The 20,818-nt window shown below is 38.2% G+C and overlaps 1 protein-coding gene and 1 long non-coding RNA gene across 4 annotated transcripts in view; one reads left to right on the forward strand and one right to left on the reverse strand.

The window, feature by feature from the left end:
* ABHD12 (abhydrolase domain containing 12, lysophospholipase) overlaps positions 1 to 20,818 on the reverse strand; it is a 159,046-nt gene that overhangs the window by 99,313 nt on the left and 38,915 nt on the right. The window contains exon 1 of one of the 3 annotated variants that reach the window (XM_069075542.1): positions 339 to 495. The exons of the other annotated variants lie outside the window; for them this stretch is intronic. Within the exon in view, the coding sequence (XP_068931643.1) occupies positions 339 to 394 (56 nt within the window). The 5' untranslated portion in view covers positions 395 to 495. Of the gene's footprint in view, positions 1 to 338; positions 496 to 20,818 lie in introns of those variants that run through there. 3 annotated transcript variants of the gene reach the window in all.
* Positions 475 to 2,884, forward strand: LOC138151951 (uncharacterized). Its single transcript, XR_011165974.1, has 2 exons — positions 475 to 606; positions 1,717 to 2,884. It is a non-coding gene; the product is annotated as an uncharacterized lncRNA (long non-coding RNA).

Raw genomic sequence — 20,818 nt, forward strand, 5'->3', positions numbered from 1 at the left:
AGTGGGGGGAGGGCAGAGAAGAGACAGAATAGAGGCCATCTGTAATAACCAAATTAAGTATACTACTCTATCCAAGTTTCAAAGCAATCTCAGCAAAACCTGTGTGGGCTTGGGCAAGTAGGTTCACGTCTCTGAGACTTTGATCATTTGTAAAATGAAAGTGCTTGCCAAGGTGATCTCTTAAGATTCCTTCCCAGCCTGAATCCTGCGAAACCTACAAAAACATGCAGGAGTTGCAGTTATGGAAACCAAACAAGATTTGGAAAGCAGTAAATCTCGTTTCTTTAAAAACAAAAACACCAAAGAATACAGAGCTTAATGTGAGCGTCCCTTCTTACCTCCACATCCAGCTCCCTCTCTGTGGGACACCGAAAAAGGACCTGAAGATCTTCATACTGCTGACAAAGAGGCATGTGCCTGCACATGCTCCGAGGCAACCACATCATATACAAAAGGGGCAGGGACAGAAGTTCTACCAAAACATTCTAAAGAAAGGGGAGGAACTCCTCTCACAACCAATCAGAGCTAGCTGGCAAGAAGCAACTTAAGGATGAATGGAAGGTGAACTAACAGGCCCTCACACAAGACACGACTTTGCTTTAGGAGGCAAGTAATTCAAATTTTGCTATAAGTTTTCACTTTGAAATTCAGATATATTGCTGAAGAATTCCAGCAACTTCCTGGAATTTTTATTCCAAATTCCAGCTAACCAGAAATCATTTTGAAACTTCTTTGCTTCTGTTAGCTAAAGATGGGAACAGATATTAATTGATTCATTTTCAGATGAAAAAACTGAATTAAAGAGAGATTAAAATGCCAGCATCCGCATCTTCTAATTTACAGATTTAGCCTCTTTCCATTAAATCATTAAACTTAAAATTGTTAGTGGTATAAGATGCCAAAGTAGTATGATGGGGTTTGAAGCAAGAGTATAGATTTACAGGTGGAAGGGAGCTCAGACACCACTTAGTACAATCCCCTTACTTTACAGGGAAGAAAACAGTCCTAGAGAGGTTAAGTAACTTCTCCAAGGTCACATAGGGACTGGTCCAGGATGTGAACCTGACATCCTCTGACTCCAAATCCAGAAGTCATTCCCCCTACACCACTCTGACTTCCTAAAATAGTAAACTCAGGTAAAACCAATAAAACTTCTGTTAGGCAAATAGAATTTTGATGAGTCTAAGGATTTTTGAAAATTATTTTTAAGTCATGACCATTTATTTGTCTGATTGTAATGGGAATGTAAATTTGAAGATCTTCCCTGCCCCTAGGCTAAAGTGCACCTGGAGCCTGGGGTGGGAGGCTTGTTTTTCAGTAGATACTTCTTGATTGGCCAGTGAGTCAATAAGGTTGTTACATTCTCTGAGCCAGGAGAAGGCTATATAAGCCCTGATGTGTAGCTTTGTTTTGGGGCTCACTTTGAGAAGTGTTCTGTGATTTGATATGGATTCTGGGAAGCCATTGTCCAGAGCCCCCCCCCCGCCTTTGAAAAACCCAGATGTTGAAACCCAGATGTTGGTTTGGTATGGATGTGATGGCTGGACAGTTTGGAAAGCTGTCTACTTGATCTGTTAATGTCTTGATAATTCTGCCTGTATACTTTGAAGTTCGGGGTGCTGACCTTTTTCCCCTGAAGTAGGTAAACGATACATATTTGACTGATTAAAGTAAGCTTGTTAACCCATTTTGAATTGCTTTCCTTTATCAAAGCAGATCCAAGAACCTGTGCTGGCAGCCACACTGGGAATGCTGGGGTGCTTGCTGCTACAAAATGGCGTCACAAACAGGATCTGCGGAGTAAAAGGAAAGTATGGGGACTGGGATAATTGTTTGTTTCCCAGTTGTGGTAGCTGTGACTCTGTGGAGCCGTGGAGCAGGAGGGAATGGCCTGCATGCAGACTTCGCTGAGTTGAGAGCAGGAATGGTGAGCTGCCTGCATCGGGACCTGAGCAGAAGCCAGGAGCGGCTGCCGCCTGCGGGAGGAGAAGGAACCCAGGAGTTCGGAATTCAGCCACAGGAAAAGATAAGAACTGAGCAGCAAAGCAGGGGCACTGAGTGTGTTTCCTGGCTGCATCCCACAGTTTGGGACCCAGGGGGAGGATGGACTTGTGACTATGGTGGGTGGGATGAAGTGCCTTGGACCCCCAAGGACTCCACCTTATTGGTTTCGTTGCCCAGCCCCCTCTCTGTACTTGGAAGCTGGCATGGAGCTGTGTGAGGGGAAGGACACCCCCTCCCCCCCAGGAGAACTTTATTTGGACTCTTGTTTTGAATTGAAGTGGTAATGCAATGTACTTTTGTGTTTGTTTAAGGCCCAGTGGCCACTTTGGTAACTTCAGTTATGTATCTTGCAAATGTGACCTATGATTGTTAATGCTAATTCAAAAGTAAATTGTCCATGCCATGGGCATGAAAGATCTTGGGGCCGAATGTAATGGGAATGTAAATTTGAAGATCTTCTCTGCCCCTAGGCTAAAGTGCACCTGGAGCCTGGGGTGGGAGGCTTGTTTTTCAGTAGATATTTCTTGATTGGCCGGTGAGTCAATAAGGTTATTACATTCTCTGAGCCAGGAGAAGGCTATATAAGCCCTGATGTGTAGCTTTGTTTTGGGGCTCACTTTGAGAAGTGTTCTGTGATTTGATATGGATTCTGAGAAGCCGTTGTCCAGAGCGCCCCCCCCTTTGAAAAACCCAGATGTTGAAATCCAGATGTTGATTTGGTATGGATGTAATGGCTGGACAGTTTGGAAAGCTGTCTACTTGATCTGTTTCTGTCTTGATAATTCTGCCTGTATACTTTGAAGTTCGGGGTGCTGACCTTTTTCCCCTGAAGTAGGTAAACGATACATATTTGACTGATTAAATTAAGCTTGTTAACCCATTTTGAGTTGCTTTCCTTTATCAAAGCAGATCCAAGAACCTGTGCTGGCAGCCACCCTGGGAACACTGGGGTGCTTGCTGCTACACTGATAAGCATTAAGTGCCTAATATTTGCCAGGCACTGTGATAGACTAAAACAAAAATAAACCTTGTTCTCAAACAGTTTATATTCTAGAGTGGAGGCTAAGGTCATTGACTCCATAATAAGGCAATAAGTGATATTTGAAATCATTTCCAAACTTTTCAGTTTCCTTAGTGGCAAAATGAGGGAGTTGGTTTAGATAACCTATCCTTTTTTCTTATTTATAAGAATTGGTATATAAGAATTTACTTTCTCATTTATAAGACCTGGCAAAACCAGGTCTCAGAGTCAATAAATTCAAGTTAGAAGCAATCACCTAGTCCAACCTATATTTGAAAGGAATCCTTACTGTTAACATAGTCAACAAGGGGTCAGTCGCCTTCTGCTTAGAGACCTCCAAAGAGGGAGAAGACCCCTCCCCATACACACTTAAGACAGACCACTCTGCTCTTGAACAGCTAATTGTCAGGAGTTTTTCCCAACATCAAGCCCCCAGTCTTTCTGCAACTCCACCCTACTGCTCCTGGTCCTGACTTCTGAGGACAAATGTGATTCCTCCTCCATATAATAAGCCCTTCACATTACTTGAACACAGCTCTCATGCTCCGCCTACCCTTTCCCCTCCACCTCCAGTCTTCTCTTCTCCAAGCTAAATATGTTCACTTCCTTCGTTTAATGTTCACAAGTAGGGACTCATGGCTCTTCCTCATCCAGATTGCCTTCCCTAGGTTCTCTCTGGTTTATTATGTTGTTCTTAAATAATGACACCTAGAACTGAACACAACACTGGAGACAAGGTGTGAAAGGCAGTATGGTGAGTCTATTAGTTAATAAGCATTTGTTGTTGCTATTCAGTCATATCTGGCTCCCCATGACCCCATTTGGGGTTTTCTTGGCAAATAAAATGGAGTGGTTTGCCTTTTCCTTCTCCAGCTAATTTTACAGATGAGGAATTGAGGCAAACAGGGGTAAGTGAATTGCCTGGGGTTACACAGCTAGTATCTAAGGCTGGGTTTGAACACAGATCTTCCTAACTCCAGACCCAGATCTCTATCTACTGGGCCACCTAGTTGCTCAATCATTTAGTAAGTGCTTATTATGTACCAGGCAGCGTGCCAAATGCTGAGGATACAATGAAAGGAAAAACAGACTCTACTCCAACTTGAATCAAGAATCCTGCAAAAAGGGCAAAGCTCTGGACTTGGAGTCAAATGCTCCCGTAGATAATTTAGAAATGTGTGACCCTGGGCAAGTCATCTAACTGCTTCTGGCCTCAGTTTCCTCATCTGTAAGAGCTGTTGTGAGGATCAATTGTGATCATGTACATAAAGCTTCACTAACCTTAAGGTGCTATATCTGTCACCTATTATTATTGTTGTTATCCTGAAAAGGAACATAAACACTTAAATATCATTAGCTTCTTTAAATCACAACAATACAGAACTAGACAGGGACCTGGTCCAACACCCTCTTACTTTACAGATGAGGAAACTGAGGCCCAGAGATGGAAAGAAGGAAACAAGGATTTATTAAGCACCTATTATGTACTAGGCTTTACAAAGCCTAGCACTTTAAATATACAATTTCATTTGATCTTCACAACAATTCTGAGAAGTAGGTGCTATTATTATCCCCATTTTACAGTCAAGGAAACAGAGGCAGGCAGGTTGTCATTGTCAGTTTCAGTCACGTCCAACTCTTTATTTCCTCATTTATGACCTCATTTGGGGTATTCTTGGCAAAGATATTGGAATGGTTTGTTCATTTTACAGATGAGGAAACAGGCAAACTGAGGTTAAGTGACTTGTCCAGGGTCATGCAGCTAGTATATGAGGCTGGATTTGAACTCAGGCCTTCTTTCAAGATTTGACTTAGATCTCACCTCTTCAACAACCCCTTCCCAATTTCCTTTTCTCACCCTCAATCCCCACTACTAATGTCTTCCCCTCTGATACTGCATTTCATTTACACATTTACATTTAATTTACCTCATATGTATAATTTTTTTTTGCATGCTTTCCCTCCTATATTAGAATAGTAGGGACAGAGGCAGCTAGGTGGAGAAGTGAATAGAGCACCAGCCCTGGAGTCAGGAGGACCTGAGTTCAAATGTGAACTCAGACACTTAACACTTACTAGCTGTGTGACCTTGGGCAAGCCACTTAACCCCAATTGACCTGCAATCCCCCCTCAAAAGCAAAAAAAAAAAAAAAAAAATAGTAGGGACTGTGTTTTTGTCTTTCTTTTTGTATCCCTACACTTAGCACAGTGTCTGGCACACAGTAATAAATATCTGTTGAATGACTAAAGAGCTGGTGTTGAAACTGATATTAAAACCAGGTAGACTGGGTCCAAGTACTACCTCTACACACACTAACCATATAATCACAGGCAAGTATTTTAATCTCTCAGCATCCCCAATCAAGTGTCTAAGACTTTAAGTCACAGAGGAGTTGCACATCTGCCTTGGTGGAGAAGTTTTTGCCATGGGGGATCCTCATGCTGTGTTTTGCCCTGGGGACTCCTCATGTCTTTCCCCCACCCCCACAAAAAAATAGTCATTGCTTTCTAAAGAAACATGCAACATTTGAATTGCAATGCCTTCCACGTGCCTGTACATACACACAGAAGCTGTGTTTATGGTAGCAGGAATACTATGAAAATGATGGCATTTTCTCATGAGAGAGATCAAAATTTTTGGACCACCAAATTGAATAAAACCATACTAGCTCAGTACCCCCAGCATTTTATAATTTTCCTACTGAGGTAGTCAAAGCAATGATATCCATCTGTGTTGATACAGAGCCTTGGAAAGAAAAAAGGGGAGAGTATTCTTTTAAGTTAAATGAAATAGGCATAAGGCTTGAATAAGTTAAATGAAATAGGCATAAATCTTTCCATTTAAACAAGATGGAGACTACTCGCACACTGGTGCTATCTTTTTTCCCAAAAGAGTTAAGGCTCCCAGGTCTCTCTTCCAAATTAATACAGTAATAATTATAGTGAGTTATGAGGAATTGTAAGTTAGTCATTTTCCACTATAAATATTATAAAGTTGTTTTTTTTTTTACTTTACAGGACTTGTAAATATACTTGATTTGGGATGTGAGCTTTGGGAGATATTTCCTTATTTATACTCACTCAAATCTCAATAAGGCTAATTTTCTTATTAAAAATAAATGTTCATAGTTAAATCTGTTAAAATCTAAAGTAGATGAGCATTTGGTAGAGCTGTATGGTATTATTTTGCTGGTTTACACTAAAAAAAGGGAAAAAAATCTTTGGACAGAGGAATTCTGAAAACATTTTTTAAAAAACCTAGTTATCCCAACAAATAAAATAAAATATGCATTATTTATATTCTAAGGAGTCTCCATCTTCCCCTCCCCCACTTTGAGCAGTAAGATCAAGGTGGTAACATAAAACACCCTGATTAACAGATTAAAAAGGAGGCCCTTATCTAAGGTAACACAAGACAAAGGAAGTTCAAAAGATAATTAAGTGGCTTCAAGTATGCAAGTCCAGTCATAAAATTTCAGTCTAAGGCTTACTAAAATTAAAAAAAAAAAAAGACGTACCTTATCCTGCACTTGCCTTAAAATTCCAAATAGTCTTTACTCCATCTTTCAAAGCAAAACAAAAACTATCCAATTCATTGGCTGCCCAACATTTAGTAGTTCTCTCATCTGCAGCCAAAATGGTTTCTAGGGACAAGGAGTAGCCACAAATTCCAGACTGGATAACTGTAGTAGCTTCTCCCATCCCCCCACTCCTTCTGGAAGAAGCCACTTCATGTTACTCAATGAACACTTTATCTATCTATTCAGTATAGCCAAGGATATAAGTTTATGTTTACTTTAGCTATATGTTTATCTACTTATTACCCAATACTAATATTCACTTAAGCATTTTCAGATTGCAACTTTTAAACAAAAGTGCTTATAAAACATTAAGAGCATAGGAATCCACTTATACCGTACAGTATAAAGAACATATGTAACTAGTTTAAAATATATAGCAAATGGTTAACAATATGTAAGTAGTCTGAAGTGTATAGTAAATAGTTAACAAGCTATTCGCAAGTATATGATCAGTTTTCAAAAAATTTGGAAACTACAAATGATCACATGAAAACATGCTCCCGAGTTCACTAATCACAAGAGAAATGCAAATCGAAATAATTCAGGTATCTACTAAAGGTTTCTCCACTTGGGAAATATGAAAAAAAAAAAAGAGATGGGAATAGTCAATGTTGGAGAGGTTATGGGAACAGAGGCATAGGGATGCATGATTAGTTGAGTTGTGAAGTGGCCCTATCAATCTATATTTCACTTTGGAATTCCACAAGAAAAGTAAATACTAAATGGTCCTTATCCTTGGGACCAACAATCCCCTTACTGGAAACATGCCCAAAGGAAGTCAAAGACAGGAACAAAGATATATATCATATCAAAAAACATCATAAAAGAAATCATTTTGGTAGCAAAAAAACTGGAAACAAAACTGATATGCAACTAGTCAATAAGTACTATATTGCTTTCTCCTCCAGAGAAAGAATTGATATTATCTGAATACAGACTGATGCATACTGCCTTTCACTTTTTCTTTCTTTCTTTGAGTCTTCTTGTACAAACTAATATAGAAATATTTTACATGATTGCACATGTATAACCTATATCAGATTGCTTACCATCTCAGGGAGGGAGGCATAGAATTTGGAACTCAAAATAAAAAAAAAAGTTAATTGTTTTAACATGTAAATAGAGAAAAAAATAAAATATTTTTAAAAAGATATGATACTAATGGCCAACACCATATAAATTTTGTCAATCTTGGTAAAAGCCCTGTTTGCTCTTCCACCGTTATACGTTTTGTTTTATATACATGGCATTTGTACTTCCAATGAACCCTGTGAGGTAGGCACATCAGTTATTACTATTGTCATTTTATAAACAAGACAAGTCTCAAAGAGGTTAAGCAATCCGTCCAGATACAAAGCCAATAATTGTCAAAGACAAGATTTGAACATAGGTCTTCCTGACTCTGTGCCCAACCAAAAAGCTCTGTATGTTTGCATGAATTTGGGAAAACCTAGTTCCCTATACACAAACCATATTGTGTTATTCAAATACAAGTTACAGGGATGACATTCTAGCAAAGTAGATCATTGAACTTTTTATTTAAGATAGCATAACTCATACTTTATTAGAAATTAATTGGCTTTTATTCTTTAAATCTCAATGTGAGCAAACATAATTCCAAGGAAAAAGAGCATTCTATTACAGAAATAGTGAAGAGTCCTGAGTAAGAAAGAAATTTCACAAGGTCACTGCTGTTGGCCCCTATCTATGCAAGATACCATTTATTCCCCTCTTCTTCAAAAATAGACCCCATTTTCTTAATAAGCATGTTATGCAGAACTAAAGCAAGATAAGTACGTTTTTGTCATTAAAAACTATTTTACTTTTCCTTTTTTTGTAATGTACTGACAAATTTGTTAAAGTGAAACATCTTTATTTTAATGATTTCTTAACAAAAGAAAAAAAAGCAACTTACAGTATGCCAAGTACTGAGCATAGTACAAGTGGATACAAATGCAAATGTAAGATTATCTCTGTCCTTAATGAGCTTATAGTCTACTATGGAGTGACATGGTAACAAGTAAATACTGAATATATATATATTTTTAAAATACATGGTGATAGTAATAGCAACACTGTGTGATGATCAACTATGATACTTAGCTCTTCTCAGCAATAAAACGATTCAAGACAATTCCAAAAGATTAATGATGGAAAGTGCTATCCACCTTCAGAGAAAGAACTAATGATTTTTCACATTCTTTATTTTTCTCATGGTTTGGGTGTTTCATATGACCATCTTGATCTTACTGCTCAAAGTGGGGGAGGGAGAGATGGAGACTCCTTAGAATATAGATGTAATGCATATTTTATTTTATTTGTTGGGATAACTAGTTTTTTTTTATTGTTTTCAGAATTCCTCTGACCGAAGATTTTTTCCTTTTTTTAGTATAAACCAGCAAAACAATACCATACAACTCTACCAAACGCTCATCTACTTTAGATTTTAACAGATTTAATGATGAACATTTATTCTTAATAAGAAAATTAGTCTCTTATTGAGATTTGAGTGATGACTTTTGAGTGACTTTACTCTAGTAAAGTAGGGTATGTGTTTTCTTTTGCAACATGATTAATATTGGAAAAGTTTTGCATGACTACAAATGTATATAGTTTATATCAAAGTGTATGTGTTCTGAAGAAGAGAGGAAAAGGAGGGAGGGAATTTGGAAATCAAAAATTATAAAAAAAACAAATATTAAAAATTGTTTTTACATGTAATTGAGAGAAAATAAAATAGAGAAAATAACAACAACAACAAAACAATATCAGTTTGGAAGCTTTGGATTGGAGAGGAGACTAAATGCCAGGAAGCTATTGTAACAATCCAGCAAGAAATTAGGAGGGCCTGAAGAAAGGTGCTAAGGTTACGAGTAGAGAGAGGGGAAAGGATGTAGGACAGGTTGAGGAAGCAGACTAAGACATGACAACTGAGTAGATATGGCAAATGAGAGATAATAAAGAGTTAAATATGATTCCCTGGTAATGGACCATTGATTGAGGAAACAGCCGACAACAAAACCCCTAAACTACAATATATGTATGTAATGAAATATTATTGTGCAGTAAGAAATGAACAATATAAGGAATTCAGAGAAATGAAGGAAGATTTTTAATCAACTAAGGCAAAGTCAAATATGTGGAACCAAAAGAACATGATGACAACAAAGTAAATGAAAAGATCCCTTAAAAGAAGTCAAACTCTAAATAACAGAAAAATAATTGAAGATGCTGGAAAAGAGATAGTAAAAAAACATCTCAAATAAGATGGTATTTGTAAAGCCACATAGCACAGCGCCTGGCACACAGTAGGCACTTAATAAATGCTCATTTGCTTTTTCTTCCCTTTCTGTCTCATAGCAAAGAGATGGGAGACAACTAGGAAGAATATTGTATATACTATCAGAAAAAGTTTTTATATCAGATGTTTTGGCTTGATTGCTTTTATTACAAGAGTGAGTAGAAAATTATTATAATGTAAAGGCAACAATAAAACATTAAAAAAAGTCAGTGCTACAGCATTAATATGAGGATTAAACAGAGTTCAAACTCAAGTCAAAGACATAGATTTCCTGATGTCACATAGCTAGTAAAATGTTGACAGAACCTAGACTCAAACCTAGCTCCCCCATCCCAAATCCAATCTTCTTTTTCCTATATCACTTTTCCTCAGTAAGGTGGATTTTATTCTTTTCCAAGAGGTCTTCCCTTAGAAGAAGTCTCACTCAAGGTCATTGAAGATCAGGTTACTCATTCGTTGAACCTGAGACGTAGGTAGTTCTAACCTCATTCTTACTCAAAACTACCAGAGTCTCAAGGTCTATCAGTTATAACAGAGGGGTTGTGATGCTCATTGGGGTATCTAATTCCTGAAGTACTAAAGATTTACAAAGTGTTCTCATAACAGTCCTGTGAGACAGTACAAATGTCAGGACCCACATTTTAAAGATGAGGAAACTAAGTGACCTCACAAGTAACAGAGCTAAAATACAAACCTGCTTTCTACCTCCAAAATCAACATTTACTTCAACATTACGGTTACTCATCTATGAAATGAGCTGGGGAAGAAAATGGCCCACTACTTCAGCAACAACATTACAGATTCCCTATAATTTATTTCATTATGGTAGAAAAAGCCAAAATAATTGCATGAAAAAAAGATAGTAGCTAATATTCGTATAACACTTGAAGGTCTACAAAGTTCTCTATATCATTTGATCCTCTTAACAACATTGTGAAGTAGGTGTTATTATTATCCTCATTTTACAGAGGGGAAAACTGAATCACAGAATGGTTAAGTGACTTGTTCGGGGTCACACAGCTAGTTAGTATGTGAGGCAGGATTTGAACTCAAGTCTTCCTGACTCCAAATCCTACACTCTATCCACTGTGCCACCATGCTTGCCCAAAAGGGACAGACAAAGAAAGAATCCTGAAGTATTCTTATATTCCATTCTGAAGGGTCAGTGGCCAACTTAGAGCCACACTTTCCCTTCAGAACTCCCTATAATTCTCAGCCTTAGTAATAGAAGAACCTGAACTATTAGAATCTATAACTAACTTTAAACAGACTCCAATGTTAACCCATGCCGTGCCTGCTGCATGAAATGGGAAGGGACCACAAAAACAAAAACTCCTTCATTCTTGTGCATATCTTTGCAAGATATATATATATATATATATATATTTTTTTTAAGCAATCGGGGTTAAGTAACTTGCTCAAGGTTACTCGGCCAGTTATTTCTGGGTGTGGTGCTGAGTATCTGAGCTCGGATTTGATCCAGGTCATCCCGACACTGGAGCCGGTGCTCTTACTCGCTGAGCCACCTGGCCACCCCTAAGGAATTGGGGTTAAGTAACTTGCTCAAGGTTACACGGCCAGGTGTTTCTGGGTGGGTGCTAAGTGTCTGAGCCCGGGATTCGATCTCCAGGTCTTCTCAACACTGGAGCCGGTGCTCTTACTCGCTGTGCTACCTGGCCGCCCTGAGAGATATATTTTCAATAAACCAACAGTTCTTAAGTACTTCCAGGAGTCAGGTATCTATCCTTTATATGACACTTTAACATGTTATAAGGATTACTAGATTGACAGCTGCTTAATCACTAGTGGTTATGTTAAAATATGATTATGCTTCCCAGTATAGTTTGTATAGTCTATAAATGGGAGGACCAAGGAATATTCCAGGAGTTAACAGGGAATCTAAATACTGTCCTGTCCTGCTGCACTTGACTCCAACATATCTGCCTCATTCCTAGAGTCAATTCGTTTTAGATAACTGTTGTTGTTCAGTGTTTTCAGTTATATACAACTCTTCATGACTCCATTTGGCGTTTTTTGGACAAAGATACTGGAGTGGTTGGCCATTTTCTTCCCCAATTCATTTCACAGATGAGGAACTAAGGCGAACAGGGTTAAATAACTTGCCCAGGGTCACACAACTAGGAAATATATGAGCCCAGATTTGAATTCAGAAAGATGAGTCTTCCCTGACTTCAGGCCCTATCCACTCTGCTATCTAGCTGCCTCATTTAAGTTAGTTACATATATTCATTTAGAAGAAAAATGGCATCAGTATTAATGGTGGGAGCTTAGTAAATGTCAGTCAAAAACCATAACAGCAGGTTCTTGAAGGGTCCTCCATTTGCTTTTTAAAAGGCACAGGCTTATGAAGCAACATGCACCTCTATAAAAAGCAATTTCTTAGTCTTTAGGTGATTCAAAAGGTCAAACAAGATAATAAATAGCATCCTTCAAAAAAAGAAATACAACTGTTCTGTTACTTGTAGTCATAAGAGAATGGGCTTTGAGAATGACTTATCCTAGGGTCACACAGCCTCATTTCAAGGCTGGCCCCTCTATTCTACTATACCATGCCACCTTTCATGTCTAAATTATTAGTTTTAAAAAAGAAAAGATTTGTTCTGCGAGGTAAATCATTAGCCAGTGTCATGAAAGATAAAATGAGAGTATTTACAGAAGGCACTCAAGATTACTATAGTGTCTAACAAAAGCACATATAACCTACCAATGCTAGACAATACAGAAGCTCCTTGGGGGAAGGGATGGTATCTTATGTAAACTTTCTATCTTCCCCATCACAGGAGCACAGAGCTCCCCCCATAGTAGGTGATAAGTGACACTGATGTAGACTTTTTAAGGTTTGCAAAGCATTTTACATACATTAACTCATGTGAGTCTCATAGCAATCCTCTAAGAAAGGTAGGTATTGTTATACCCATTTCATGGATAAATAAACTAAGGTTTGGAGAGGCCAAGTGTCTTGTCCATGGTAAAGAAGTAAGAAATGTGAAAGGCAGTATTTGAAACTAGATCTTTCTGACTCCAGGTCTATTATTCTATGCCACCTTGCCTCTTAAGTACTTGGCTATTTAAACATTTATTGGTGATGTTGCCCATGAGAATAGCTAAATCAAGAATTACCTTCAAAGAAAAAAAATTAAAAATATTCTAAGGAGCAATAGCAAGGATGCTGTGGTTATTCAAAAGCAATGTTCTAAAGCAAAGAGCTAGATCTGGAGATGAATGTACTTCAGGGTTAAATGGGTTTTTTTCTTGGATCATCTTGTTCAGTTTGGTCTTTGTTCTATAAGACTTTCAGATTGAATTGATAATACTGTGTTAGTCCATAGGTGTGCAATGATAAGGACATTTTCTCCTTTCCAGTAGGTGCATTCTAAAATTTTTCTCAAAGTTTTTACTCTTTTCTTATCAAGTGCTTTATTCTTCTACCCACCTACTACTTATGAGATTAATTTGGGTTGTTCACAATAGAATTGATTCAAAACCTTCTGTTAATTGGATTACAGGTATCCACCATTAAAGGATTTCAATCTTAGAAAAAAATCAATAATGCAGGGAATTAATTTAGTAGTATTACCTGAAAACTCAGTTATGAAATTCTGAGTTCCCTGCATTATCAGTTCTATAAGAGAAATTCCTCTATCAGGCTTGGCAGATGACCAACAGAAGAAACAAAATCATCTGACTCCTGGTCCCTGCCAGAATCACAGTAATAAAGAACTACTAGTCCAGTCAACCTCACTCTCCCTGCCCCTGCCACTCCAGTTCATTACCATCTGTCAAAGGACTTTCTAGTTCTAAATTGTTCAGTGGTCCAAGGACTCCAGATGTTTACCTAATCTCACCATTATTTCTCTAGAATAGATCTCTAATTTTATAATATGAGACTATAGGAAAATTCATGAAATTTGTGTATAGAACTTTACCTTATAGCCAAATAAAAATATCATAAAAGAAATATAGATACCTTGCTTCTTGCCAAAGAAAAGAACAAATAATAATATCACCAGAGCCACAGAACAGTATTTTTATATTATATATTTCAAAGCTCTCTGATGCATACTTGATCACATTTGATCATCACCACTACTCAATGGAGGTAGGTAGGGCAGGTACCACCCCTATTTTAAAGATAAGGAAATAAGTAAAGGTTAAATTATTCATCTATAGTTATACTACAAGGAGAACTAGGACCAGAACCCAATCAGGCTTCCCAACTGAGCCTTTTTCTAGTGTCCTACCCAAAAAACCTTCCCAAAGTTAACAGGGGTAAGGCAGAAACTTAACAAAGCCAAGAGTTGCAAATACAAGAAATATTTGTGGTACATGGCATGTGGGAGGGGGAAGAGGGAGTTGGTTGTTAGGCAGGAAACTGACAATTATAACAAAGCACATATATTCACTCTTAGTCTCTTATACCTTCATGTTTAATGTCGAGAAAAAAAAAATTAATACAATGACATTTTACTTATCCAGAAGTCATTTTGTACAGGAAAAAAGAGAACAGTATTTGGGGTCAGGGGACTTGGGTTGGACTATGATCTCTACAAACCCTTTCAGGTCTAGATACTTTGATATTATGAAACTTAGCATGTAGAAGCCTCAACTACACAGCCCACAATCAAGAAGTTTATTTTTTGCTTCTGAGTAGCAAAAATAGAAACCACAAAGCCCAGTTACTAAATTTTATGAACTTTACTCAGGAAAAGTTGTAATTGCCTGAAGGTAGTTCTAATAAACATGGTTATGCAGTTTTCAATCCCTAAGAAGATTAAAAGCAGCAAATCAGAAGGAGGACTGTTAGAGGCAGGCCATATTGACATCAGCAAGAAGAGCTGACAATCCAACAAGGGAGAAGACAAATAAGTTGTATAAAAACACAAAAAATTCAGTTTCAGAATTGAAAGGAACTGTAGAAACCACCTAGTTCAAAACTCATGCCTAAACATAAATTTCTTCACAATATAATTGACAAGTTCCCCCAACCTCAATATAATTGACCTTCTACAGTATAATTGGCAAGTGACTGACAAAGCAGCCTGTTATACTTTGGGGAAGCTTGAATTGTTAGGAAATTTTTCCTGTCATCAAAACTAAAGTTGATTCTTTGTAACAGAGATTTTGATGTTAAGATCAAGGATTCTTTCCATTATACCACAATGTTACTCAAAAATGTACTGTAAGCAGGTGGAACCAGGAAATATTCTGACTGTAAGGTGAGGAAACAGTATCAAAGAAGATGAATGGGTTACTCAGGTGACACAGTTAATAAGTAGCAAAGACAAGTCAACCTCTTTCTAAACAATAATAATTACATAATAACAATAGTAATATCTAATATGCATATAGTGTTTACTATGTGTCAGGCACTGTGCTAAGCAAAATAGCTTATTATATTATTATTGGCAGATGATATAATAATTATTATAAAATAATAATTTGCAATTATTATCTCATTTGATCTTCACAACAACTCTGGGAGGTAGGTGTTAACCCCATTTTACAGATGAGGAAACTGAGGCAAAGAAGTTAAGTGACTTGCCCAGGTCAGTATGTGTCTGAGGCTGTATTTGAACTGAAGTCTTCCCAACTTTGGGCTCGATGCTCTATCCACTGAGCCACCATACTGCCTCAATTAGTGAGTCTTCTATATACTGTTTATTCGTAAACTATTTGAAGCTTCAAGTTTGAATTGCCTACAAAAATTGAGCCAAATAGTGCTACTCAGGAACTGTGAAGTCTCCTTTATTAATTTTTAGCTGGAAAACATGTAGCTTAGTTTGTACCCAACTTTGAGAGTCAACCTAAGAGCCCCGAGGAGAGGGTAGAGGAAGCATTTGTATGCACCAAACAAGGCCTAAAAATTTGCACAGTTTCAGCTCTGAGCCTTCATTCTAACATATGCAATTGAGTCACAAAAGAATTTTTGCCTTGAAGAGTTGAGTTTTCCAGTGTTTTTAAAAAATTGCCTTTAAACAATATTTTAATTGTCCTTTGTTGAATCCCCCTGCATGTTGTACTCTGATCAACTGCCTGCTTTGCCTCCCTTTTGTCTCAGCTTTGGTAATGAAGCAAAGAATGCTATGTCTCTATAGTATAGATCAGAAATTCCCTGTTTCCATTCCTGGTGCCCGTAGTATCACAGCAATCTTTTTCCATACACACCTAAGCTGAAGGAAATGCTCAACAGTTCCACTGATTAAGTAGCAAGGTCCAAGCAGCTAAATAAGTATTTATGTCCTAACAACTTAGTAGCTATTTTAAAATATAAATTGAAAAAAAAATTCTTTATTTTATCCTCAAATAACTGACGGGGTGCTTGGATGCCTATGTTTGAACATCAGTTTGTAACTTCAGTTTGCAAAATCACATTTCTCCCCAGCTTCAGAGCATTAATTCTACCCCTTCCCCCTTTCAGCACTCTGCCTAGCAACCATTCATGAACTGCTTATCTTCCCTTGGTACAATAACAAGCTGCACCTATGAATCCTTCATTAAACTATCTATAAGCAACTCTCTAGCTTAGACAAATGTTTATCTCCCCCTAGTATAATGACCAGCTGCACCTATGAATCCTTCACTGGACTATCTATAAGTAACTCCTTAGCCAATTATACATATCCTGAATCCCTCCGCCTAGGCTCCCAACATCCATCTTGTCAAGTATGACATTGATGAGTGGCAGACTAGGCATTTCTTAGTCAGCCCTGACCACTAGGCTGACTTAGTGACATTTCAAGCCTAAAAAAAAACACGTCCATGCAGCCTCTCCCCCACCCCCATGGGCTATTTCCCAGTGAATTATGGGCAATATGCCTATGAAGTAGATATCAAAAGTTCATGTTCCTTTAAGAAGTGACCACTCCTTAGCTCCTCCCTAATCCTGCCCAAACTCACCTACCTAGCATAGCTGACATATGATTTACTATGGGTACCCTTTATAAACTTTAACTACCCCTTTAAGGTTGCAGGTTCCCTAAGAACTCTTGCCCACTGTAAAGTGTAACAATAAACTTTTATAATTTTGACTTAAAGATTGCTTGGGTCTGTGAATTCATTCCAGACAGCTTTTTGGGGACCCTGGTTATTGGGGTTTCTGAAACACATCCAAGCCCACATCATAACCACAATTATTTACTAATGGGATGGGTGTACCTGTTGGGTGCTGCACAATTTTCAAATCTTGAATCAGATTAGACACAACCAGCTTTATTTCCTGTTCCAACACTGATTTTCAAGTAGGACAGAAACTACTGAAAGCCCAGTTTCATAAAGATGACATCACAAATGAGAAAGATCAAGAAATTAGCCAAAAGTAAGTATAAGTAAACAAAATCCTATTTCAAACATTGAAAGATGTCATTGAAAGGCATCTAATGCCTTGAGCTAATGCTGTGAAGGAGTTCAAGCTACTAGTTTGCTTAGAATCTGATAGATGTCAAGTACTATTATGTTTCCCTTAAATTTAAAATATCTCCAGTTTCCCTTTGAGTTCATGACAGTGACCCAAGGTGCCAGTTGCGGAACACTGGTTATAAGTAGTTCCCAAGTGGAGTTCTAAGTTTCTTTTGTTTGGAAGTATGAAGCTGACATGACTTGACCAATTGGAGGTCAGGGTTTCCAATGAGAAAGGGGGAGCAAACAACAGGCCAAAAAGATGGTGTGTAAGAATGGAATTTATATTTCTAGATCAAGGTTTAAACTACTGGAATGTTCAGATCAAGAGAGATTTAAACTGAAAAGGGGAGGCAAAAAACTGCCAACATACATTTGTCAACCTAGCTATTAGAGAAAGTAGAAAAAGAACAACATAGGAAGACTACCAATACTAAGAACTAGTAAGGTACAGTATCTCACTAAGGCCTCTGGCCTCCAAATGCCTACACACAAATGTATAAAATATGGATAATAGAATGAACTAGAGATTCTAACATAAGAAAGTAAATAGGACCTAGGCTGAGACAGAGTGTGAGTCTTAAAGTAAGACCAAATCTTGCTGCAATCACTTAGTAGCTGTGTGATCTTGGGCAAGGCATTTAACCTCTCTCTACCTCAGGTTCCTTGGCTATAATACAGATAAGAGCACCTACCACAGAAGGTTGTTGTGAGGATCAAAAATGTGTAATGCACTTTGCAAACCTTAAAGTATTATATAAATACTAGCATTATCATAATCATTGTCATCATTTTTGTTAGTATATTGTGACTATTTCAATATCTTCATTATTGGTCTCCCTACTCTTCAATACACCCTCTGCACGTATGCCATAGCAATTTTCCTAAAACATAGGTCTAATCAGGTCACTCTTCTGCTCAATAAACTCTTGTAGTTCCCTGTTCCTTCTAAGATCAAATGCCAGCCCTCTTGCATTCAAAGCCTAATTTACTTTTTCCAGACTGATACATTTCTCCCATTTACACATTCTTCAGACTAGCCAAAGTGGCTTTCTTGTTGTTCCTCACATACAACTTTCCATTTTCCCTTACAAGCCTTTAACAGGCTTTCTCCCATGCCTGGAATGCACTCCTTTCTCACCTTCACCACCCGGTACCCCTAGCTTGCTTCGAAGATTAAGGTACAACATACAGGGAGATTCATCAAGGGATTGCTTCCTACACAAGACTTTTCCCAATCCCCCCAGTTAAGAATGACTCCTTATAAAAAATCCATGTCACCTTTCCTGATAGATTATAAGTGTTTCAAGGGCAGAACAGTTTTAATTTTGGCTTTGTATTCCCAGTGCCTAAGCACAATGCCTGGGACTCAGTAGGAGCTTAATAAATGCTCATTCACTGAGAGGGGCATCCCATCTACAATATCTCAGATGAGTGGTTGTCCAACCTCTGCTGGTGAGTGGGAGTTCTGTCATAAGTTAACTTATTCCATTGTTAGGCACCTTGAAATTTTAGACAGGTTTTCCTTATATAACACTGGTGGGTGGTGCTGTGTTACTCCATCCTTGGTGCTCCCTCCTCCCTTCTGGAAGGGGCTAAGCATTCTCACTCAGATGTTTCCAGATTCTTCTACCTAGTCTCTTGCCTGGCTCATATTAGAGGCTGGGAACGTAATTGACCACAGCTCATATTTACACGAGGGAGAAGAAAATGGACTTCAGGGCCCAGAGTCCCTTTCTCTGCTCTTCTATGCAGTTTATCTGGTGAAAAGTTATAAATACAATTATAACAGCTCAAATCCCTAACATTCAGGCAGAAGTTTGGCTCTTTGCTCCAATTGAAATTTTGTTTATCTCCAGATAATCCCTGGCTTCTTTACATTTCAGGTAAAAAATCAAGATACAGGAAATGCTTAGGCTAAAAAAAAGAAGCAAACAAAAAAACCTCAAGTAGAGTGTATTAGAATGTCTGTTACTAGACAGGCCCGGGGAAGAAAAACTGTAAGGAGTAGACCTTTTGGAACTTTCTTCAGTCCTGGAAGTGTCGATTACAGCCAGCAGCTTTGGGTGAAGTTCTCTATTCCAAGATCCCTACATGACCCTCCCCTCCATCTTTCCCTTCTATGCTGTAGCTCAGCTCTCCTTTTAGTTTCTCCTTTAGCCACTAATTCTTTCCAGCCCAGCTTATTAAGTCCTGGGTGGGGATGGGACACCATCTGCTGCAGCTGCTTAGTTCATGCAGTCTCTCTCCTTCCTCAGACTGCTCTCTCTCTCAGATTGTGTTTCCTTAAAAAAAAAATCTCAGGCATGACTCAAGTATGTCTTCTGGTTTAGGGATGCTTGAACTCTCTGAACTACAAATCCCTGGATGCCAATTAGTTCTCAAATTCCTATTACTCTTGCAATGTAAACTCTACCTACCGGTAACTTAGCATTATTAGATTCTGAGCAGGAGTGGGCATTAGAAACCATGCAGGTTAGCCCCCAGAGAGGTTAAGTGATATGTCCAATGTCACACAGGTAGTAATAGGGCTAGTATTTCAACTAGGGATAAAACTCAAAACCAATATCTTTTGACTCTTAATCCAGCTGCCCTGAGGTGCTATATAAAATAATTCGGGGCACCTCAGTGGCGCAGTGAATATAGCACTGGCCCTGGAGTCAGGAAGACCTGAGTTCAAATCCAGCCTCAGACACTTAACACTTACTAGCTATGTGACCTTGGGCAAGTCACTTTACCCCAATTGCCTTGCCTTCCCCCCTCAAAAAAAGAAAGACAATAAAATAATTCTCCTTCTTCTTCCAGAGACAGTCCTTTTAAGTATGGAAAACTAACACATCTCCCATAGACTCTTATACTTCTATTCTCTAGAGTCACTGTTCCCTCAAGGAATTGAACTCATTCATCCTCCACTCTCACCATTCTGATCCACTTTCTCTGGAAACACACCATTTGTAGGAGTCCCTCTTAAAATATGGTGCCCACAACAGAACATGATACTTTAGATGTGTTCTTGCCAAGTCAGAGTATACTAAGACAATTACTTTCTTTTTTCCAGGTGCTACAATTCTAATGTGGCGTACATACCATATTAATTTTGGGTGTAGCCAATTCCCACTGCTGACTAACACTGAGTTCAAAATCAACTAAAATCTTTTTTTCTCCTTACTCAGACTCTTTAAGTCTTTTTAACATGAGAAAAGGAATGGGGACACAAATAACTTAACTGCACTTAGTACCAAAAAAGGGTCAAACAACTAGGTTTTTAAGTCATTAAATCACTTGACATCATATACTAATGGGTCAAAAGCCAACTCCTTTCCCCAACACCTGCAGGCTAGAAAGGATGCTTGAAAGCCAGGCACCACAGTTTCAGCTTGCAATTGGAGCCAGATCCCTCCTCACTCAAAATTGCTGCAATACTTCAGTTCTAATCCTTGTTTGATACCCAAGAGATATAACTATCAGCAAAGGTGAGGCAGTACTGAAAACAGA

This window comes from Petaurus breviceps, unplaced genomic scaffold, assembly GCF_028583685.1.
Source record: "Petaurus breviceps papuanus isolate PSGF00001 unplaced genomic scaffold, PetGlider_PUasm1.0 90919, whole genome shotgun sequence".
Classification (NCBI taxonomy): Eukaryota; Metazoa; Chordata; class Mammalia; order Diprotodontia; family Petauridae; genus Petaurus; species Petaurus breviceps.